The following is a 24,926-nucleotide window of genomic DNA, read 5'->3' on the forward strand; positions in this document are numbered from 1 at the left end:
TCAAGTGATCTTCCCACCTCAGCCTCCCAAGTAGCTGGGATTACAGGCGTGTGCCACCCTGCCTGCCTAATTTTTGTATTTTTTGTAGAGACGGCATTGTCTCACCAAGTCAGGCTGGTCTCAAACTCCTGAGCTCAAATGATCCACCTGCCTCAGTCTTCCAAGTACTGGGATCACATGCGTGAGCCACCACACCCAGCCAATACTATTTCTTTTTTTTTTGAGACGGAGTTTCGCTCTTGTTACCCAGGCTGGAGTGCAATGGCGCGATCTCGGCTCACCGCAACCTCCGCCTCCTGGGTTCAGGCGATTCTCCTGCCTCAGCCTCCTGAGTAGCTGGGATTACAGGCACGCGCCACCATGCCCAGCTAATTTTTTTTGTATTTTTAATAGAGACGGGGTTTCACCGTGTTGACCAGGATGGTCTCGATCTTTTGACCTCGTGATCCACCCGCCTCAGCCTCCCATTTCTTAACACTGCAAGTGCATCTACAAGTCTCAAAGTAAAAGGTATAAAACTTAAATAAAAACCAAAATGAAGAAAAAACATGATGGTGCTAATATGGAACAGATTACATTAAAAAATGATATATCTAAACAATTATGAATATTTAACAATTTGAACTATTCAATCAGAGAAAATGATCCAAGAATTCTGACTTAGGTGGCTACAACATGTGCTACAGTCCTACTGCTATATGTAATTCAGGATCTGTAAAGATTTCAAAAGAGAAGCAAATTAATACTATATCTGGAATCACTGCACGGTTGTACAGATTGCTTACTGCACAAGAGCTCCACGCAAAGTGTCTAAGTGGAGGCTAAATCCAGCCTTAACTCTGTTCCCCAATGTACCCATGGGACTATGTCTACCTGGAAGAGGAATCTTTTCAGAATTTCACAGTGGCACACTTTGAGCTAACGGTGATCTACTTGTTAAGTAAATGACTTACTTTTAAATTTAGGATAATCAAATTTATTATCTACTCTATGCCAAGCACCTTTATACACTGAGTATCTACTCTATGCTTAGCCATTATAAATACTCTTTTTTGGTGGGGCGCAGGGGAAGTAGTCACAGGGTCTAGCTATGTTGCCCAAGGTGGTCTTGAACTCCTGGACTCAAGCATTCCACCTGCCTCCGTCTCCCACCAGGGAGACAACAGGCATGCGCCATCACGCTCAGCTAATTTTTGTTTATTTTGTAGGTATGGGGCTGGGGTTTCACCATGTTACCCAGGTTAGTCTCAAACTCCTGAGATTACAGACATGAACCACTATGCCCAGCAATCTTTTTCAGTTTTAACATTTTATGATTCTAAGACGTTTCAGACAAGGAGAAAATATAAAAAAGATAAAAGTTCATTTTAAAACCTTTTTTCTTTTTTTTTTTTTACTGTTCATGGCTTTCTTTTCTGTGTAAGATTTACCAAAAATCTTGCCTGTATCTGTACTTTACATGTACCTGTATGAACGTGCCTATCTTGAAATATTAACTATCACCAGAGAATGTTTTTCTTAATTGAGTATCACCTCCTTCCTTTTTATCTACAGCAAAACTTCACTTAGAAAAATAAACTGAGGCCAGGCATAGTGGCTCAGGCCTGTAATCCCAACATTTGGGGAGGCTGGGCAGGCAGATCACTTGAGGTCAGGAGTTCAAGGCCAAGCTGGCCAACATGGTGAAACCTCGTTTCTACTAAAATAGCTGAGTGTGGCAGTGGGCGCCTGTAATCCTAGCTACTCGGGAGGCTGAGGCAGGAGAATCACTTGAACCTGGGAGGCAGAGGTTTCAGGGAGCCGAGATTGTGCCACTGCACTCCAGTGTGAGTCAGAGTGCGACTGTCTCAAAAAAAAAACAAAAAAACAAAAACAAAAAACCAAACTAGAGAAGTAACCAATTTTGAAAGTGAAGACATGGCTGGGACTGGTGACTTTTGGCCTGTAATCCCAGCACTTTGGGAGGCTGAGGCAGGTGGGTCACTTGAGGTCAGGAGTTTGAGACCAGCCTGGCCAACATGGTGAAAACCTGTCTCTACCAAAAATACAAAAATTAGCCAGGTGTGGTGGTGGACACCTGTAATCCCAGCTACTCAGGAGGCTTGCCTTAAACCCAGGAGGCAGAGGCTGCAGTGAGCTGCAATCACACCACTACACTCCAGCCTGGGGACAGACCCAGACCAAGTCTCAAAAAGAAAAAAAAAAGAGGTCGGGCACGGTGGCTCAAGCCTGTAATCCCAGCACTTTGGGAGGCCAAGGCAGGCAGATCACGAGGTCTGGAGTTCAAGACCAGCCTGGCCAAAATAGTGAAACCCTGTCTCTACTAAAAATACAAAAAATTAGCAGGGTGTGGTGGTGGGCACCTGTAATCCCAGTTACTTGGGAGGCTGAGGCAGGAGAATCACTTGAACCTGAGAGGCAGAGGTTGCAGTGAGCCGAGATTGTGCCATTGCATTCCAGCCCAGGGAACACGGTGAGACTCTTGTCTCAAAAAAAAAAAAAAAAGAAAGAAAAAAAAAGACACAATTTCTCTCTATGAACTCACTTTCCCTTCTCTCAGGTCATTTTCTGCTGGCAAATGCAATGCCTTTCAAGAAAATACCTAGATCTGACTGAAGGACATAAAAGCTTATACTGGACTAAATCCAGCAAAAAGTAATAGTCACTAATTAGCAAATTTTTAGTATCTGATATTTTTAAAGCTGCTTTAAAAAGTATAATATGGGCTGGGTGCGGTGGCTCATGTCTGTAATCCCAGCACTTTGGGAGGCCAAGGCAGGCAGATCACAAGGTCAGGAGATGGAGACCATCCTGACTAACACAGTGAAACCCTATATCTACTAAAAATACAAATAATTAGTCGAGCGTGGTGGCACGCACCTGTAGTCCCAGCTACTTGGGAGGCTGAGGCAGGAGAATCACTTGAACCTGGGAGGTGGAAGTTGCAGTGAGCCAAGATCACGCCACTGCACTCCAGCCTGGGTGACAGAGTGAGACTCTGCCTCAAAAAAAAAAAAAAGAAATTCCATATTTCTGTATTAGGTTAGTGTGTACGTGTGTGTTTTAAGGAATGTGTTTTATGTGACACCAAAATATTTGTGGTTAACATTTGATCAATTACACATTTGATTCAAATTAAATGAGTTGACAGTTTGTTGATGAAACCATATGGCAGGAGCTACTATGGGTAAAAAGGAACACAACTCAAAGAAAAAACACCATTCAACTCCAAAGATCACTTATCTCATTTTTTTTTCTAGTCCTAATACTTCTAATTTCACTTCACTATCTAGCCTTATTATGTCTTATGACACTTTAATGCTCACATCCTAGATAAAGCTTGGAGCAAATTCAGGGACATATAGCAAATATAAAAGGGAAGAGCATGAGATTGGGCTGGATTCTAAATGCAGCAGGAAGCTACTGAAGGATTCTTATCTGGGAAGCAACATAACCATAGCTGTGCATTAGGACGATTAATCTTGTTTCAGTATACAGCATGGGTTAGGAAAGGAAGACGAGGAATAGCAAAAAACATTTTTAGTATAGTCCAGTTCACAGCAGTGAAGGCCTGAATTACAGTACTAGTAACAAAAAAAACTGGGAAGGACAGGAAGCAGAGGGGAGTGCAGTATGGTACATGGATTTTTTAGAACCACATTGCCTGGGTCTAAATCCTAGCTCTGTCCCTTGCTAGCTATATGCCCTTGGACAAGGTCTTGTCCTGGGTACCCGAGCTTCCTTAACTATAAAAAAAGGGACAGCAATAGTATCTATCCCCTTACTGGGTTATGAGTAAATGTTTATATAACTACCTAGCTAATATTATTATAGGGATAAAACATAAGGATCTAAAAGACTAGCTGAATGAGAAAGTTGAGTAAAATAAAGGGATAAATGTAAGTGTGAGTTTTTAACTTCTATAACCTGAAGAAAATTTTAAAAACACAGACATTAAAAGGTAAGTTAACAATGTTTATCACTATGTATTGCAGTGATGTTCTTAAATAACAGAAACCAGAAACAAGCTAAATACCCATCAGTTGGGTGGCTGGTAAATTACAGCACATTCACACAACACAATACTTTCAGCCATGAAGAAGCATGAGATGAGTCTAAATGTGCTATATAGAATGATCCCCAAAATATATTTTTAAGTTAAAAGAAAAAAAGACAGATGCAGAAAGGATACTTTGTTGTTGCACTCTGTTGTTTTTTTTTTGGAGACGGAGTTTCGCTCTTGTTACCCAGGCTGGAGTGCAATGGCGCGATCTCGGCTCACCGCAACCTCCGCCTCCGGGTTCAGGCAATTCTCCTGCCTCAGCCTCCTGAATAGCTGGGATTACAGGCACGCGCCACCGTGCCCAGCTAATTTTTTGTATTTTTAGTAGAGACGGGGTTTCACCATGTTGACCGGGATGGTCTCGATCTCCTGACCTCGTGATCCACCCGCCTCGGCCTCCCAAAGTGCTGGGATTACAGGCGTGAGCCACCGCGCCCGGCACACTCTGTTTTAATATAAAGATAACACATACCTATATGCATATATATGCAAATTATATTTCTGGAACGACACACCTGAAACTCTAGGGAGATGATACTGCTAGGCAGACAGACTGGAAAGTGAGGGATCTCAAGAGGAAGGGGCACTTTCTCCTCCTGCATACTGTTTGAATCATACCAAGTTTATGTAATGTTTTTCCATTAAGAAAAAATTAATGACAAAAAGACTTTTAGGAGAAAAGCTGAATGCATTCAATCATAGGAAATCATACTTACATATTTCAAGTAAGCATAATGTTTATGTGTTCTACAAGCTTGCCCAGTATAGATACTGGTGAAAGTCTAATGATACTGAGTGTTCAAAACCACTTAAAAATGGGCAGACTATAGAACTCTTGAGAGTGAGAAAGAAAGGAGAAGCAAAGGTGAATAAAGTAGAGGACTGCTTACTTTAAGAAGTGAGGGGATGAGCCAGGCACAGTGGTTCAGGCCTGTAATCTCAGCACTTTGGGAGGCCGAGGCGGGTGGATCATGAGGTCAGGAGTTCAAGACCAGACTGGCCAACATGGCGAAACCCCATCTCTACTTAAAAAAAGTAACAAAAATTAGCTGGGCTTGGTGGCTCTTGCCTGTAATCCCAACTACTTGGGAGGCTGAGGTAGGAGAATTGCTTGAACTGGGAACCGGGAGGTGGAGGTTGCAGTGAGCTGAGATCACGCCACTGCACTCCAGCCTGGGCTATAGAGCAAGACTCCATCTCAAAAAAAAAAAAAAAGCGGGGGATGGCCTTAAAAATTGTTTGGGGAAAATAAAGCCTTAAAAAAGATGCAGGCTAATAAAAATTAGGCTGTAGCTCAAAATTCTAAGTGATTATGTCAATTTGTGATCTGAAATTCTTACTATATTTTCCAATGTTATACATAATTAATAGGTCAGTACCTATTCAGCCCACAAAGGCCAACTATACCCTCAGTGATTACTTATAGTACTGTACTAATGGTAGTACAGAATACACCATTTTTGTTGTTGCTGTTGTTAATTTTTTTTTTTTGGAGACAGAGTCTTACTCTGTCACCTAGGCTGGAGTGCAGTGGTGCAATGTCGGCTCACTGCAACCTCCAACTCCTGGGTTCAAGTGATTCTCATGTCTCAGCCTCCCGAGTAGCTGGGACTACAGGCAAGAGCCACCATGCCCAGCTAATTTGTTGAATTTTTAGTAGAGATGGAGTTTCACCACGTTGACCAGGCTGGTCTCGAACTTCTGACCTCAGGTGACCCACCTGCCTCAGCCTCCCAAAGTGCTGGGATTACAGGCATGACCCACTGCACCCGGCTGAGTCCACCATTTTAAAACCCTATCCTACTCAAGCTCTCAGGTACATTTGACAAGGTAACCTCTCTTTCCTTCTTGAAACATGTTCTTCTCTTGACTGCTTGTGAAACCAGGCAGCCCTGGTCTTCCTCCTATCTCACTGAACTTCTTTGCTTGTTTCTCCTTTCCTTCTCACTTTCAAGAGTTACATACTCTTCTGCCCAATTTTTAAAAATATTTGGTGAACTCATCCAGTCCAATGGCTTTAGATATCATCTGCATGCTAATAATTCCAAAATCTACATTGTGAGCCTCACCATCTCCCTTGAGTTTGATTTTTATGTAAAGATTACTTACTCTATATCCTTACTTGGAGGTCAAATAGGCATCTCAAGCTTAACACTGTCAGAACAAAACTCTTGATTTGCCCCCTACAATCCTGCTGCTTCAGATCTGTTCCATCACATCTGATGAGATCATCATCTGTCCAACTGCTCAAGACAAAAACTTAGGAGCCATCTTTTTTTTTTCCAGAGTCTCACTCTGTCACTTAGACTGGAGTGCAGTGGTGCATCAAGACTCACCGCAACCTCCGCATTCTGGGTTCAAGCAATTCTTGTGCCTCAGCCTCCTGAATGGCTGGGACTCAAGGTACGCACCACCAAGCCGAACTAATTTTTGTATTTTTAGTAGAGACAGGGTTTCACCATGTTGGCCAGGCTGGCCTCAACCTCCTGACCTCAAGTGATCTGCCCGCCTTGGCCTCCCAAAGTGCTCGATTACAGGCGTGAACACCGCATCTGGCCTTGTTAGGAGTCATCCTGACTCCTCTCTTTCCTTCACACCTCACAGCAAATCCTATCAATGCTACTTTCAAAATATATCTCATATTTAACCACTTCCAACAACCAATATACCACCATATCCTAGTCCAAGCACAGTCTTTTTAGGAAAGTACTTCTATAGTCTTCTAAATGACCTCCATGCTTCCTTGTCACCATGTCCCACTATCCATTCTCCAACCAGCAGTAAAGGGAGCTTTAGAAAAGTAAATCATATCACATCACTCCTCTGCTTAAAATTACCCAATAGTTACCATTCAAATTTATAGTAAAGATCGCAAATTCAGTTTCGACTTGCTGAGCTTGAGGAATATAAAGCATATAACTGTAGATAGGGAGAAAGCAAGGGAATGACTCTCAAAAGAGATTTGGGCTGAAATTACACAGTGGCATGACTTATTGGCATATGGATAGATACTGAAAATCAGCGATTTGGAAGAGAACACCTCAAGCAAGTTGAAAAGAGAAGGGAGGGGACACAGAACCAAGAATTGAGAACTCCCATACATAAAGTCCAGGTAGAAGGGAAAGAGCTGACAAAGATGACTAAGGATGAGGCCAGACACTTAAATGGAAAATGAGACCTGACTCCCAGGAAACCAAAAGGGAAAAGGATTTTTCAAAATGAAGAGAGATCAAGGCAGATGGAGATTTTAAAATGTCCATTGACTTCATACACATAAGTCATTTGCGGGTTTTTTTGTTTGTTTGTTTTTGAGATGGAGTCTGTCGTCCAGGCTGGAGTGCAGTGATGCAATCTCAGCTCACTACAATCTCCGCCTCCCAGGTTCAAGCAATTCTCCTGCCTTGGCCTCCCAAAGTACTGGGATTAACAGAGAATAGGAAAAAAATGCTATGTAGATTAAAGTATACATGGGTGGGTCTTAAAAGATGACTAGGAGAATGGTACTTTAGAAAGAAGAAATGGTACACAGCTAACTACAATCACCATGTCAAGAAAAAAAAAAGAAAAAAATAGAAGAAATGGTATGTACAAAATCAAGAACAGCGTAGCACAGGAAATTTCAAGTTTTTTAAAAAAATCTCTCCTCTCAACCTACCTTGTTCCAAGAATTTAAGGCAACTAACTTAAATTTCAACTATACAGAGAATACTTCTGTATAGCTGAAATATAAAATGAAAGGCATAAATGGGAAAGGCAGAGAGGTAGAAAGGGGCAAATAGAGTGAGAGTAAGGAGGAAGAATCAACAACACAATTCCTTATCGAATTGTGACCAATTCAACAGAACTGTGGCCAATTCTATAAGGAATAAGTAAAAGGAAGGAATCTAATGTGTTTCCCACATTTCTGGCTTGACTCACTAAACTGATGATACAGCCATTACATTAAGGGGCACAGGATGAAGTAAAAGGTTTGGCAGGAAATGATAAAATTGTTTTTTTGAAAATGTCGTATTTAAGGTACTCATCAGTCAGTTGGTAGAAACATCTAGAGGCTGTTGGCAAACAGGCCACAAAGAGAGGTGTGGGTTGGACATAGATATAGGTTTGGTCAGGACGTTAATGATATCTTACTAAGAGTAAAAAGGGAAAACAAACAAAGATATATTCTTGGATACCAATATTAAGGGGCAGATAAAGGAAAGCTCTAGAAAGGCAGACAATAGAAGGAAACATCAACAGTGAACAGAAAAGAAATGGAAGGGAAAAAAAACCAACACAAATATGAAATCTTCATTGAAAGTAGCACAAAGGAGTACAGACACTGCTGAAAACATAGCAAGGGACATATTAATAGATGACAGAATTGAGAAAGGCAGGCGAAACATAAATGACCTCTGAAAACCACAAAACATTGTTAACATAAATAGAAGATCTAAATAAATGCAAATACATCTCATGTTCACAGACTGGAAGACTTAACATTATCAAAATGTCAGTACTGCCCAAACTGATCTACAGACTCAAAGCAATCCCTGTCAGAATCCCAGCTGACAAAACGACAATCCCTTATACAAACTGAATCCTTTGTACAAAATGACAAACTGACACTCAAATTTATATGGCATTGCAAGGGACCTAGAATAGCCAAAATAACCCTAAAAGGGAGGAATAAATTAGGGGGACTCAAACTGTCCTGTCAAAACTTACTGCAAAGCAACAATAACTGAGGCAGCGTGGCGTTGGTACATGAACAGACATACAGATCAATGCAATGGAACTAAGAGTCCAGAAATAAACCCTTACATTTATGGTTAATCGAGGTTTGACAGGAGTGCCAAAACCCGTTCAGCGGGGAAAGAACAGTCTTTCAAATTGGATAGACAGTTGAGATAACCCTTATCTCACACCAAATACACAAGTTAAAATGGATCAAAGACTTTAATAAATGTAAGAGCAAAACTATGAAGCTCTTAGAGAAAAACAGGAACAGGTCTTCACGATCTTGGATTTGGCAAAAGATTCTAAGATATGACACCAGGCCAGGCGTGATAGCTCATGCCTGTAATCCCAGCACTTTGGGAGGCAGAGGCGGGTGGATCACGAGGTCAAGAGATCGAGACCATCCTGGTCAACATGGTGAAACCCTGTCTCTACTAAAAATACAAAAAAATTAGCTGGGCATGGTGGCACGTGCCTGTAATCCCAGCTACTCAGGAGGCTGAGGCAGGAGAATTGCCTGAACCCAGGAGGTGGAGGTTGCGGTGAGCTGAGATCGCGCCATTGCACTCCAGCCTGGGTAACAAGAGCGAAACTGCGTCTCAAAAAAAAAAAAAAAAAAAAAAGATATGATACCAAAAGGAAAGGAACAAAATAATATTAGACTTCATCAAATTAAAAACTCTTGTGCCTCAAAGGGCACAATCAAGAAAATGAAAAGACAACAACAGAAGGGAGAAAATATATGCAAACCATACATAGGACAACAGTGTATCTAGAATATATAAAGAACTCCTATAACAACAATGAAAAGACAACCCAATTAAAAATTGGAAAAAGGATCCGAATAAATACTTCTCCAAAGAAGAGATGGCCAATACACACAAATGAGCAGCAATCACATGAAACGATGCTCGGCATCATTAGTCATCAGGAAAATACAAAGCAATGAGGTACTGATACCTCCTACAACATGCATGAACCTTGAAAACATTATCCAAAATAAAAGAAGCCAGACACAAAAGGCCACATACTATTATTATACGTTTCCATTCATATGAGAAAGTTTGTAACAGGGAAATCTATAGAGACAAAAAAATAGATGAATAGTTGCTTAGGGCTAGGGTGAGGGGATGGGGAAGAGAACAGGAGGATAAGGGGATGATGGCTAAAGGATAAAGAGTTTGCTGTTGAGGAGATGAACTGTTCTAGAATTGACTACAGGTATGGTTGTGCGTATCATGAATATACTAGAAACCACTGACGTTCACACTTCCAAAGTATGAATTGCATGACATGTGAATTACATCTCTATAAAGCTGTTAAAATACATACAAATGGAAATTTTTTTTTTTTTTTTAATTTAAGGTCCAGGCACAGTGGCTCATGTCTGTAATCCCAGTATTTTGGGAGGCTGAAGCAGAAGGATGGCTTGAGGCCAGGAGTTCAAAACCAGCCTGGGTAACACAGCAAGACCCCAATCTCTACAAAAAGTTAAAAAATTAGCTAGACATGGTGGCATATGTACCTGTTATCCCAGCTACTTGGAAGACTGAGGTGGGAGGATTGCTTCAGCTCGGGAGACTGAGGCTGCTATAAGTCATGACCGTACCACTGCACTCAAACCTGGGCTAGAGAATGAGATCCCGTCTCTAAACAAAACATAAAACACTTGAAAAGGATAAATTAGTCTGTGTTTAAAAAAAAAAAAAATCAGCCAGGCACAGTGGCTCATGCCTGTAATCCCAGCATTGTGGGAGGCTAAGGAAGGCGGATCACTTGAGGTCAGGAGTTCAAGACCACCCTGACCAACATGGAGAAGTCCTCTCTCTACTAAAACTCTAAAATTAGCCGGGTATGGTGGTGCATGTCTGTAGTCCCAGCTACTCGGGAGGCTGAGGCAGGAGAATCGCTTGAACCCAGGAGGCAGAGGTTGCGGTAAGCCAAGGTCACGCCATTGCACTCCAGCCTGGGCAACAAGATCGAAACTCCATCTCAAAAAAAAAAAAAAAATCGAAATGAAATGACAAAGTATTTAGAGAATAATTACAATGAGGAGCCTACAACTAACAGAAAACAACTAAAGCAGGGCTTAGAAGAAATCACATTTAAACATATGGAAAGAAATATTAAGCATCCAACATAAGAAGACAGAAATACAAACAACGCAATAGAGCTGTGGAAAGCTAAAGGGAGGATTTAAAACTGAAAAAAAAAATTAATAAAAAGAGAAAATAGGGCCAGGCATGGTGGCTCACGTCTGTATTCCAGCACTTTGGGAGGCCGAGGTAGACAGATCATGAGGTCAAGAAATCGAGACCAGGGGCCGGGCGCGGTGGCTCACGCCTGTAATCCCAGCACTTTGGGAGGCAGAGGCGGGTGGATCACGAGGCCAAGTGATCGAAACCATCCTGGTCAACATGGTGAAACCCCGTCTCTACTAAAAATACAAAAAATTAGCTAGGCATGGTGGTGCGTGCCTGTAATCCCAGCTACTCAGGAGGCTGAGGCAGGAGAATTGCCTGAATCCAGGAGGCGGAGGTTGCGGTGGGCCAAGATCGCGCCATTACACTCCAGCCTGGGTAACAAGAGTGAAACTCCGTCTCAAAAAAAAAAAAAAAAGAAAAGAAATCGAGACCGTCCCGGCCAACATGGTGAAACCCCGTCTCTACTAAAAATACAAAAATTAGCTGGGCATAGTGGCACAAGCCTGTAGTCCCAGTTACTCAGGAGGCTGAGGCAGGAGAATTGCTTGAACCGGGAGGCAGAGGCTGCAGTGAACTGAGTTCAAACCACTGCACTCCAGCCTGGTGACACAGCAAGACTCCGCCTCAAAGAAAAAAAAAAAAGAAAGAAAGAAAGGAAAATAGTGAAACTAATTTTTAAAAATTCAAGAGCTGGTTATGAACAAAAAAGGGCAAAGCCTCACATATACAAGATAAGAAATGATAATCAGTAGTCACAGACCCAAGAAATAATTCTTTAATAATAAAAGAATACCTTACCCAATTCACACAAATAATTTTGAAAATCTGGATGAATAGCATAATTTTCTAGGGTAACATAAATTATCAAAGCTACCCTCAAAGGATATAAATTGTAAGCAGCCAAACTATCAGAGAATAATGATATAATTGGGCTGAATGTGGTAGCTCACACCTATAATCCCAGCACTTTGGGAGGTTGAGGCAGGAGGATTGCTTGAGCTTGGGAATTTAAGACTAGTCTGGGCAACATAGTGAGACCCCGTTGCTACAAAAAAATTTTTTTTTAATTAGCCAGGTGTGGTGGTGTACACCTGTAGTCCCAGCTACTCAGGTGGCTGAGGCAGGAGAATCCCTTCAGCCCAGGAGGTTGAGGCTGCAGTGAGCCATGATCATGCCACTACACTCCAGCCTGGGTAACAGAGTGAGACCCTGCCTCAAAAAAACTAAGAAGTATGATATAATTGGACAATATAATTGTCTGAGAGCTACTTCTACCCCCTAAAAAAGAGGAAGTCCAAATGACTTTATGGGGAATTCAACAAAATCTTTAACTTCAGTATCATTTAACCCCAGAGGGGAAAAATACATATAAAAATAAAGAAAGGGCCAGGTGCAGTGGCTCATGCCTGTAATGCCAGCACTTTGAGAGGCTGAGATGGGAGGATGGCTTGAGGCCAGGAGTTTGCAACCAGCCTAGGCAACATAACAAGGCCTTATCTCTATAAAAAATTTAAAAATAAGCTGGGTGTAGTGGTGCTTGCCTGCACTCCTAGCTACTTGGGAGGCTAAAGCAGAGGTTGGCTTGTGCCCTGCAGTTTGAGGCTGCAGTGAGCTATGACTGCACCACTGCACTCCAACCCGGGTGACAGAGGGAGGAAGGGAGGGAGGAATAAAGGGAGGGAGGGAGGAAGGGAAGAAAGGAGGAAGGAACGTAGGGAGCAAGGGAAAGAGGAGGAGTGGGGAGGGGGGAGGGAGCGAGGGATGGGGAAGGGAGGAAGAGAGGAAGGGAGAGAGGGAAGGGGAAAGGAGGCGAGGGAGGAAGGAAGGAAGGCAGACAGGCAGGCAAGCTTTGAAGTAGTTTTATAAAAGTGGAATAATCAAACAAAAATAACATGATAAAAAAATAACCTGAGTGATGCAAAATTTCTAAGTAAAGTTCAGCAAACAGAACCCAACATTACATTTAAAATAATAATAACCATGACAAAGTAAGTTAATTCAGGAACACAAGAACGGTTCAGTAACAATCCATTACTACAATCTACCACAATAATCGATCAAAGGACAAAAATCACATTATAATTCCCATAGATGCTGAAAAGGCATTGGCAATATTACTTCCATTTATTAAAAAAAAAAAAATTTTAGGCCTGGTGTGGTGGCTCACACCTGTAATCCCACCATATTGGGAGGCGAAGGCAATTGGATCACTTGAGGTCAGGAGTTTGAGACCAGCCTGGCCAACACTGTGAAACCCCATCTCTACTAAAAATACAAAAGTTAGCCAGATGTGGTGGTGGGTACCTGTAATCCCAGTTAGCTGGGAGGCTGAGCCAGGAGAATCACTTGAACCCAGGAGGCGACACTGCAGTGAACCAAGATTGAGCCACTGCACTCCAGCCTGGGCAACAGAGTGAGACTCTGCCTTGAAGGAAAAAAAAAAACAACTTTAAAAATGGTAACAGCTGAATACTTCAACATGTACGCTTCAATCTAAAGCCAGATCTAATCTTAAAAGGAAAGCATTAAAAATACCTGTTGAAGTAAGGAATAGGACAAAGCTCTACTACTGTCTTATTGCTTGATATTTTGGGAAAGTACTAGCCAAAGCAATTGAGCAAAATAAAGAACTAAGCATAAAAAGTGGAAAGGAGGGCAGGCCGCGGAGGCTTACTCCTGTATCCCAGCACTTTGGGAGGCCAAGACAGAATGATCACTTGAGCCTAGGAGTCTGAGATCAGCCTGGGCAACATAGCAAGATTCCAGCTCTATTTTATTTATTTATTTACATATACATATTTTTTATTTTTTGTTTTTCTTTGGAGACAGAGTCTTGCTCTGTCACCCAGGATGAAGTGCACTAGCACAATCTTGTCTCACTGCAACCTCTGCCTCCAGTATTCAAGCAATTCTCCTGTCTCAGCCTCCGGAGCAGCTGGGACTACAGGCATGGCTAATTTTTGTTTGTGTGTGTTTTCAGTAGAGATGGGGTTTCACCATATTGGCCAGTCTGGACTCGAATTCCTGACCTCAAGTGATCTGCCCGCCTCGGCCTCCCAAAGTGCAGGGATTACAGGCATGAGCCAACATGCCTGCCCTATTTTTAAAAAAGAAAAAAAATGAAAAGGAGAAGATAAAATTATCATTATTCCATAATGATATGATTATTTAGCTATACCTGTTATTCTCTAGAAAAACAACTGAGAAACTATAACAGATAATATTAGAATTCTTAAGGTGGCTAGGTACAAAATTAATACTCAAAATTTAAGAGCATTCTCATATTCAAACAACCACATAAAAGTTGTAAAAGAAGTAGAAACCCCATTTACAATAGCAACAACAAAAATAAGCACCAAGGAATAAACATAATAAGAAATTTGAGCGGCCTACATAAAAAAAACCTTTAAAATGTTGATAGATGCAAAACAAGACTTGAACAAAAATAAATACATAAACTGTTGTTTTTTTTGAGACCAAGTCTTGCTCTGTCATCCAGGCTGGAGTGTAGCGGTGCAATCTTGGCTCATTGTAATCTCTGCCTCCAGGATTCAAGCAATTTTCCTGCCTCAGCCTCCTGAGTAGCTGGGATTACAGGTGCCTGCAACCACTGCTAGTTTTTATATTTTTAGCAGAGACGGGGTTTCCCCATGTTGGCCAGGCTGGTCTTGAACTCCTGGCCTCAAGTGATCTGCCTGCCTCAACATCCCAAAGTGCTAGAATTATAGGCGTGAGCCACAGTGCCTGGCCACATATACTGTCCTTTAACATAAGGAAATGAATATAGACCCTGTTCCTGAACCTCAAAAAGATGTCAATTATCTCTAAATTAATCTATAAATATACTACAATACCAACAAAAATACCAACAGGACAGAGGAATGGGACTTGGTTGGCTAATTCTAAGTCAGATAGAAAAAAAAACAAGGAAAACTTTCCAGGAAAACTGGGAAGTAGAATGAGGGAAGGTTATAACCAAAGTATGGAGTCATTAGGTATAAATAGGTAATCTGATCAATGAAACAGAATAAAAGTCCAGTAATAACCTCAAATTATATGTAGGAACTAAGTACACCTAGAGACAACATTTCAATCGGCAGGGCAAAGCTGAACTAAATGAAGAACACTGTGATAACTGGGCAGCCACCTGGAAGGAAAGTAAAGCTGGATTCCTACCTCAACGCTTTATTCAACTTACATTTGTGCAGGTAGGTGCATTTAACTTAAGAATAATGTTACAGAAGTACCCGGAGAAAACACAAGAATATTTAATTCTAATTAGAAATAATATTGAAATAGGAAAGGCCTTTCTTATGACATAAAACTTAGACTCTGAAGACTGATAAGTTTGACAATGAAACATTTAATATCTGCTGAAAAAATAGACCATAAACAAAGTCAAAAGACAAATGAAAAACTGTGAAAAATATCTGCAACATATGTCAAAGCCTAAGAACTGATTTCATTAAAATACAGATTTCTGGGCCGGGCGCAGTGGCTCACGCCTGTAATCCCAGCAATTTGGGAGGCCAAGGCAGGCAGATCACCTGAGGTTTGGAGTTCAAGACCAGCCTGACTAATATGGTGAAACCCTGTCTCAAAAACAAACAAACAAACAAAAAACAGAGTTCCTATAAACTAGGGTTCTTCAACCCCCAGGCCACGTACCCTTGGTACTGGTCCATGGCCTGTTAGGAACCTGGCAACACAGCAGGAGGTGAGTGGTGGGCAAGCGAGCATTCCCGCCCTGGCTCTGCCTCCTGTCAGATCAGGCATTAGATTCTCACAGGAGCGCAAACTCTATGGTGAAGTGTGCATGCAAGGGATCTAGGCTGTGTGCTCCTTATGAGTCTCTAGTGCCTGATGGCCTGAGGTAGAACAGTTTCATCCCAAAATCATTCCCCCTACTCTTCCACCCCGCCATTCCTGTCCATGGAAAAATTGTCTTCCATGAAACCGGTCCCCGGTGCCAAAAAGGTTGGGGACCGCCTTTATAAACAATATGAACCATCCCAATAGAAAAATGAACAAAAAATATAAACAGGTGTATAGATAAAGGAAACAAATAAATGGCTCTTACACCTACCTATTGAAGAGATGCTTAAGAAAAATATTCCTATTAAACTGACAATTTAAATAACGTTTGATAACCCACTCTGTTACCAAGAGAACAAGGAGGACAGCACTCTAACACCAAGAGAGAAACATAACTCGCAATTTGACGGTATCTATCAGTTTAAATAGTACATACCCTTTGACCCAGAAACTGTACTTCTACAAATTTATCCTAAAGAGAGATTCTCTCTTGTGCAAAAATTATATATGTATAGGGATATTCATTGTATCACTATTTGCATTAGCAAGACTGTAAACATTTTAAATACCCATCCAAACAAAGGAATGCTACCATCTCCACAAAGTCCTTCCCATCCCCCATACCAGGAAAAAATACACAAGAAATGTTTCATTGGCTGCTTCTAGGGAAGGAAGTCAATTAGCTGGGGTCTAAGATAGAAGAAAAACTTCATTTTACCATATTTTTCTTGGCACCATTTGAATTTTATACACATTACTTATTTTAAAATTTTAAGTTAAGACTACTGTATTATTTTTACCCAGCTTTACCAACTGTTTCATTTTTCCTTCTTTTCCTTTGTCCCTTTTCCAGTTCCCATGTTAGCAACAATGTTTAGCTATTTTCCTAGCTAATCACGTATTCAATCAAACACACAGTTAAATTACAACAGCTACTTGGATTCCATTGTCCCATGATCCCCTTGCTCCTGAGCTCTCTCTGCATACTTATTCTACAAAAAGCACAATTCCCTGTTCGTTACTGGGTGTATAGAAATTATGAGTTAGTAAAAATCCAGGAGTAAAAAGCTATTAATTTCTAGGCAAACACATAATCACTACTGAACTTTAGAAAACAGCAGAAAGGCAAGTGCTCAAAAAAAGGCTTCACAAACTATTGTTTGTGCTGTCACAATGGATGCAGAGTCTAATCCACTACTTTACATTAAAGAACCTGATTTTGGCCAGGCACAGTGGCTCATGCCTGTAATCACAGCACTTTGGGAAGCCGAGGTGGGTGGATCACAAGGTCAGGAGTTCGAGACCTGCCTGGCCAACATGATGAAACCCTGTCTCTGCTAAAAATACAAAAATTAGCTGGGCGCAGTGGCACATGCCTGTAATCCCAGCTACTCAGAAGGCTGAAGCAGAACTGCTTGAACCTGGTAGGCAGAGGTCACAGTGAGCCGAGATCGCGCCACTGCACTCCAGCCTGGGCTACAGAGCTCGACTCCATCTTAGGAAAAGAACAAAAACAAAAACTCTATTTTAACCATCTGTCCAGAGTCAGTGGGGCTAGAAAGGATTGCACCATGCAAGAAATCACACACAAATGATAACGTATGCTCAAGGAGAGCCACCTGACGCTATGAGTGTTACAGAGAGAAGAGACCAAGTCAGAAACATCACGGAAGGCTTCCCTGCAAAAAATTGTAATCAAACTGAGCTCTAATGGAAGAGAAGTTAACACAAGAGAATGGAATGAGGAGTATTTAAGAAAGTTCTTGGATGATGAAAAGCTTGTGCAATGGCCCTGGGGCAGGAGGAAGCATGATACATCTGAGGAGGCAGAAAAAGATCAATGAGCAAGATAATATAACACAGGGTTAACTGGAGAGTTACAGAGGAGTCAGAGGACACAGTGCCTTTTAGGCCATGTTAAAGATTTTTGCCTTATCCTAAGAGCAATAAAAAGGCTGTGAGTGGGGATGAGAACGCATTTGTCCTTGCAAAGACTGGTATGATATATGAATCGGAAGGCAAGAGCAGAAGCAGGAATACTGCTTAAAAAGCTCCTACAGGAGACCTAAGTGAGGGATGGTGGCCCCATGGATTAGAGTTATGGCAGGAGTAAAGGAAATAGGACTTGGTAAATGATTATACCTGAAGCACAAGGGAGAAGAAAGTATTGAGGAGGATGCCCAAGTTTCAGGTTTGCACAACTGGATGGATAAAGAAACTAACACTGAAAGAGAGTGAGAACACTCCAAGAAGACCAGGTTGTTTTGTTTGGTTTCAGTGGGGACTGGATGAAGGGTTGAGACGTAAAAAGTAAGAAAAGGTTCTAGGTATCAGTAACTGGAAGTCTTGGTAGAGAAGGATGACAAATGGAATATGGGGCTGGCTGGGCACCGTGGCTCATGCCTGTAATCCCAACACTTTGGGAGGCCAAGGTGGGAGGATCACTTGAGGCCAGGAGTTCAAGCCCAGCCTGGCCAAAGTGGCAAAACCCTATCTCTACCAAAAATACAAAAAATTAGCCAGGCGTGGTGGCCCGAGTCTCTAATCCTAGTAACTTGGGAGACTAAGAGTTGCTTGAGCTCGGGAGGCAGAGATTGTAGTAAGCCGAGATTGTGCCACTGTACTCCAGCCTGGGCCACAGAGTGATATTCTCTGTCTCGAAAAAAAATAATAATAATAAAGAAAGAAAAAGACAAACGGGGATTAGAGGTCAAAAGAGAGAGAAAGTTAGCTATAGTACACTTTTTTTTTTTTTTAATATTTAACTTGAGATTCGGTCTTGCTTTGTTGCTCAGTCTGGTCTTGAACTGCTAGGCTCAAGCGATCCTCCCACCTTGACCTTCGAAAGTGCTGAGATTACGGGCATAAGCCATCTCGACCAACCGCCATAGTACACTTTAAAAAAAAAAAGAAAGAAAGGTTTGGCTGGGTGAGGTGGCTCACACCTCGAATCTCAGCACTTTGAGAGGCCGAGGCAGGCAGATCACCTGAGGTCAGGAGTTCAAGACCAGCCTGGCCAACATGGTGAAACCCCGACCCTACTAAAAATACAAAAACTAGTCAGGGGTGGGGGTGGGCACCTGTAATCCCAGCTACTCAAGAGGTTGAGGCAGGAGAATCACTTGAACCCGGGAGGCGGAGGTTGCAGTGAGCCAAGATCACGCCACTGCACTCCAGCCTGGGGGACAGAGCAAGATTCCATCTCAAAAAATAAATAAAAATTTTTTTTAAAAAAAGTTTTATCTCCAGGGCCCATCACAAACCAAGCCTAGACATTCTATGTCTCTCCATCACCTAAAATCTTTAAAGATCTATCAGAATACAAGAGAAAGGGAAAGGCTTAGAATGCAGTACGTGGGAGAATAAAGAATTGGTATGAAAGAATTTCAAACTATATAATACATTGAGATATCAGATGTGTCCCAATTTTGAGAATGAGTAAAGGGGCAATGAAGTGTCAGTCAAGAGAAAAGGGAAGCAGAAAAAAGAGACTGATGACCCTACTTTACAAATTTTCACAGTTTAGACACGTTTATCTTTACCTTCGGATAAATGGCTGTTCTCGGCCTTATGTGCTAAGGGAATGCAGAAATAACTCCACACTGAAGCCCCTTAACAGAAATTATGGTTTCCACTGCCATCACGTGGTCGCAGCTAGGAAGTGCACCAACCAGGTTCTAGGAACCCAGGAATGCCTACATGAAGCCCATGGTATAATTAATCCGTGATCAAAGACCTAAAGATTGTGGTGGCAGAAAGCAAACTGGTGATAGTGCTTGCTAAGAGATTCATCTTCTAAGGTATCAATACACAAAAATCTAAGTTTTTATTATTAATTGGGAGTAAGAAAAACGATTGCTCCTTTATGTTAAAGATCATATATTTAGCAATTCTAGGGTGCACAGTCTAATAATATCGTCTCAAACTCAACTGCTGGTATATTATATGACTACTTACAAATGCCTCGATTTAATTTTAATGGTGCATATAAATGGGGTAATGTACATTTCTAGCAAACATCAATTACCTCATCACAAACATAAGCAATTGTTTCATTAAATGTGCTAAATTCCCTTTGTCATCTTCAATTTAATCAAATAATTTTTGACTACTTACAAGTATAAGGTACAGTCATAAAAACAATTCAAAAAAACCAATTCATCATGTTCTCAAAACTCATCAGCTAAACAAATATATCACTAATATAATCAGGATTATTCACAAAAAAACACAGTGAATAATTAACACATAATTCCTGATAGTTCTTTTCATAGTAAAAATCAGCTTGCCCAGTGGAATATTTGACATTCTGTACATTATTTGATTCCCTATCTTTCTTCTACTAGATCGAATATTCGATTACAAGTGCATTTCTTTAAAACTGTCTACACACACATATCCAGTTGATTTGATTTTGTCTTCAAAAGCATCTTAACCCAAGGCTAGGGCACTGTAGACCAAAATGTGAAATAATTGTGTTGGGTACATTTTTCCAATTCTCAGTTGTTTTTATATCGTAAACACAGCATAATTTTGTCACTGAATATATTTTTTGAGATTCACTCGCTTCTCTTAAAACCTAGACACCATTATCCATTCTGTCTCTGGACATTCCAAAATATTAATAATCCAACTAGTTTTCCCTAATCCCCTCGGTTCTCTTTCCCATGCACTCCCCAGCCAACACTCCCCCACCCTCTTCTTCCGTTTCAGAATGCCTAACTCTTACACACACACCCGGGGTGGTTTTTTTACAAAAACACTCCTTGGAATGCGATTCCCTCTTCTCTCCTTAACTTGGCACCCTTTTTGAAATAATTTCCCACAGCTAGGCGCCAATGTCTTTCATTTACGAGTTCAAACTGCGGAAGGGGAAGAGACTGGGAATCGAATAAGTGAAACATTTGGAAATGTCAATGAGACAGTGGCCTCTCCTTTGAAAAGAAAACACAACTCTCAGCACATAGCTTTCAACAGAGCCAAGATACTTTTCTTCGCTGTGCTCCTGTTCCCTCCCTGACCTCAAAGGCACCTTCCCTTTTCTCTATTCCCCAATCCCTCTGCTATGCGTGGGGCCTGCCTTTCCTCCTCCCAAGGAAAAGAAAGGCAGGGAGAAAAAGAAAAGGTAGCAGTCACCTTCCCGCCCGCCGCGCCCGCAAGCGGTCAGAACCCTGTCCCACGACTCACCTGGCAGGTGCGGTCGCCCGGAGAGTTGCACGAACCGGTTGAGCTGGCCAGTCCCCCGACCCCCGCTGCCCCCGCTGCCCCCGCCGGCCCCGCTACCTCCGCCACCAGCGCCGGCAGCGCCTCCTCCCCTCCGGCGGTTCCTGTCCCAGCCCTGGGCGGCCGACATGACCCGCTAACGATTGCCGCAGCCCGGTCCCAGCAGCGCCTGACCCGGCGGCACCAGCGGAGCCTCCTTCCTGGGCTCCTCCAGAGACCCAGGAGACAGGGGAAGGGGGCAGCGCCCGTCCCAACAGAGACCAATGACTGACCGCCTTGGTGAAAGGCAACCAATGGCCAATCGTTTTCTTGGCAGGTGGAGGGAGGCGGAGAGAAACGTGGTAACCATAGCTATGGCTAAAAAAAAAAAAAAAAGTGGGGGAGAGAAAGCCAGAAGCAGACACTCCTCGCTCGCATCGTCCGCGCTGGGCAGGCCGGCGTCTCCGGACTCCTGCGGGACCAGGCGGGCCAATCGAAGGCCGAGTGGCAGAGGCCGCGCCTGCTGAAAGATGCCCGATTCCGGCCAGTGCCCCAGGCTTGGTTAGGATTCGGGAACTCTTTCCCATAAACATTACAATCAGACACAGGATATACGCATAACACACATATTTAGGGGCAATACGGTATTCTACCAGCTTTTCAGTCTGAGATCCCATTCCCTGACGGTTGATACACACAAAGGGCTTGCTTGGGGTAGGGGTGGGTGAGGGGACCCAGGGGCGGAGTCAAAGCTAAAATGTGAAAACTATATATTCCTGGATTTCATTTGTCTTTCAGGCAGATTAGCTGCACTCGTCTCTGTATAAGCCACGTCCCAAGCAAACAGTTTTAAACCTGGTTAATAAATATCGGAAAATGTTCACTCTCACCAGTAATCTTAGAAATACAAATTAAAACCTCAATGAGAAACCATTTCTGGCTTACTACATCAGTAAAAATGTTTCAAATAACACCCGGCAGTGTGTGGAATGCCAAGAAAAGGTACTCTCTTAGATGGCTGATGGCTCTGTAAATGTTTTCGTTCACTCAAACTCCTTTTTGCTAGTGGAATATATATAATCAAACAGAAACGTAAAATTAAATAAAAGGCAGCAACAAGTATGGAAGATCAAGATAGAAGAAAACTTTAGATGTGCAGATCAGAAGTTCCTATTGTTCCAAAATTAAACAAATTTTGGCTTGAAATTTATAGGGCGCAATGCAAACTGGGAAAACAGACTGTGTTTCTGAATGATAAGGAAAAAGCATATCAAATTTCTCAAGGGAAACAAAACTTTGCAACGTCTTAGATATGACGGATTTTTTCTTTTTTTTCTCTTTTGCATGAGAAGAACGTTTCACGGTTGCAGAGAAAAAAGGTGAGAAACTCTGCTGGAGCTAAGGACAAATACCCTTTGGTCCTGCTGTGAAAATTTCTAGTCGCCACTGGCCCTGCCTCCTTGTTTTTCTACTTCCAGTCTCTGTAGGCAGAGATGTTTTAGCCACTAGCACTGTAGCACACTGCTTATGAAAATGTTTGAGACTTGAAAAAAAAAGCCTATAGTTCAAAGTATAAAAACCAAAATTAATATATGTTAACTTTTTTTTTCAGACAGAGTCTCACTCTGTCACCCAGGCTGGAGTGCAAAAGCGTGATCTCAGTTCACTGCAACCTCCACTCCTCCCAGGTTCAAGCAATTCTCCTGCCTCAGCCTCCCAAGTAGCTGGGATTATAGGCACAAGCCACCACACCCAGCTAATTGTTATATTTTTAGTAGAGACAGGGTTTCGCCATGTTGCCCAGGCTGGTCTTGAACTCCCAACCTCAGGTGATCCACCTGCCTCCACCTCCCAAAGTGCTGAGATTACAGGCGTTGAGTCATCGAGTCCAGCCTGTGTTAACTTTTCTAAGGAATCTATACCTTTGAGTAACCAAAGAGTAAATGAGGGAAATTTTCTTTTATAAGAGTATTCCGGCTGGGCGTGGTGGATCATGCCTGCAATCCCAGCACTTTGGAAGGTCGAAGCGGACAGATCACAAGGTCAGGAGTTCAAGACCAGACTGGCCAACATGGTGAAACTCCGTCTCTACTAAAAAATACAAAAATTAGCTGGGCATGATGGCTCATGCCCGCAATCCCAGCTACTTGGGAGGCTGAGGTAGAATTGCTTGAACCAGGACCCTGGAGGCAGAGGTTTCAGTGAGCTGAGATCGAACCACTGCACTCCAGCCTGGGCTACAGAGCCAGACTCCATGTCAAAAAAAAAAAAGAGTATTCCAAGAAACAAATAAATAAGGAATGATAGAATGTCACCATTTTGCAACCCCTAATGAATTAAGAGATCTACCCACTAAGCATCATCCACCGCTAGCACCACAAAATAAGAGGTGAGACATAATGTGCCATTCTAGAATGGGGAAGAAGTTGAGCAATTCTGCTCGAGATGACACTGAAAAGGTAAACCTCATCAAGGAGCTTAGATTGAATCCTAACAGAGTGAGGAGCATTGAAGGCTTTAAGCAGAGAGGTGACACGATCAGATTTGTTTTCAAAGATCACTCCAGCTACAGTGAATTGAGTTGGGTGTTTATAATGGAGAATGGAGGTGCCTATAAGCAGCAGCCTGAGGGAAAAAACCTCTGCTCCCAAATATCTTCTAACTGCCACATTAAGATCTATCTATCACAGGCCTGGCACGGTGGCTCACGCCTGCAATCCCAGCACTTTGGGAGGCCGAGGCAGGGAGATCTCAATTTTAAGAAACACTGTTCTACTAAGTTTTCCTTCTTCTTTAGGTTAGATTAAATTGGATTTGTTACCTGAAGCCAATAAAATTATCATTAATACACTATCTCTAGAGTTGTGAGAAATAGATGCAAACCATAAAGTACAATGGATTGAGATATTTACTATACAGAGGTTGTGTGTGTGTGTGTGTGTGTGTGTGTGTGTGTGTGTGTGTGTGGTGAAATAAGGTCTCCTCTGTCACGCAGGCTGGAGTGCAGTGGCACCATCATAGCTCACTGCAACCTTGAACTCTGGACTCAAAGGATCCTCCTGTCTCAGCTTCCTAAGTACAAGTACCTGGCTAATTTTGTACTTTTTTGTAGAGATGGGGCAGTGTTGGTGAATGAGAGGGTGGTCGTACCTTGTTGCTCCAGCTGGTCTAGAACTCCTGGCCTCAAGCCATCCTCCTGCCTTGAACTTCTAAAGCATTGGGTTACAGGCATGAGCCACCACACCCAGCCAAAGTAGATTCTTTTTTTTTCTTTTTTTTTTTTTTTGAGACGGAGTTTCAGCTCACCGCAACCTCCGCCTCCTGGGTTCAGGCAATTCTCCTGCCTCAACCTCCTGAGTAGCTGGGATTACAGGCACGCACCACCGTGCCCAGCTAACTTTTTGTATTTTTAGTAGAGACGGGGTTTCACCATGTTGACCAGGATGGTCTCGATCTTTTGACCTCGTGATCCACCCGCCTCGGCCTCCCAAAGTGCTGGGATTACAGGCGTGAGCCACCGCGCCCGGCCCCCAAAGTAGATTCTTAAGCAATGCTTTTTAATTAATCAACTGGGAGAGATGAAATAAGACAATGACATAGAACATTTTCATAGTCCCAAGATTTGACTCAATAGCTATATGGGTAACTGCTATGATTCGAATGTGTCCCCCACAGTTCATGTGTTGGAAACTTAATCCCCAATCTGTAAAAGTGGGAATTTTTTTTTTGAGACAGAGTCTCACTCTGTCATCCCAGCCTGAAGAGCAGTGCTATGATCTCGGCTCACTGCAACCTCCATCTCCTGGGTTCAAGTGATTCTCTTGCCTCAGCCTCCCCAGTAGCTGGGATTACAGTAGCCCGCCACCACGCACAGCTAATTTTTTGTATTATTATTTTTTTTTAGTAGAGACAGGGTTTCACCA

The 24,926-nt window shown here is 42.3% G+C and overlaps 1 protein-coding gene across 1 annotated transcript in view; it reads right to left on the minus strand.

Moving 5' to 3' along the window:
• The window catches only part of KLHDC10 (kelch domain containing 10), a 65,379-nt gene extending 44,115 nt beyond the window's left edge, over positions 1-21,264 (minus strand). Inside the window, exon 1 of the mRNA XM_012474077.2 lies at positions 20,989-21,264. Within this exon, the coding sequence (XP_012329500.1) occupies positions 20,989-21,154 (166 nt within the window). The 5' untranslated portion in view covers positions 21,155-21,264. The remainder of the gene's footprint in view (positions 1-20,988) is intronic.
• Positions 21,265-24,926: the final 3,662 nt, after the last annotated feature.

Source organism: Aotus nancymaae, unplaced genomic scaffold (genome assembly GCF_030222135.1).
Source record: "Aotus nancymaae isolate 86718 unplaced genomic scaffold, 86718_ANA_hifiasm-v0.15.2.pri h1tg000002l, whole genome shotgun sequence".
Taxonomy (NCBI): Eukaryota; Metazoa; Chordata; class Mammalia; order Primates; family Aotidae; genus Aotus; species Aotus nancymaae.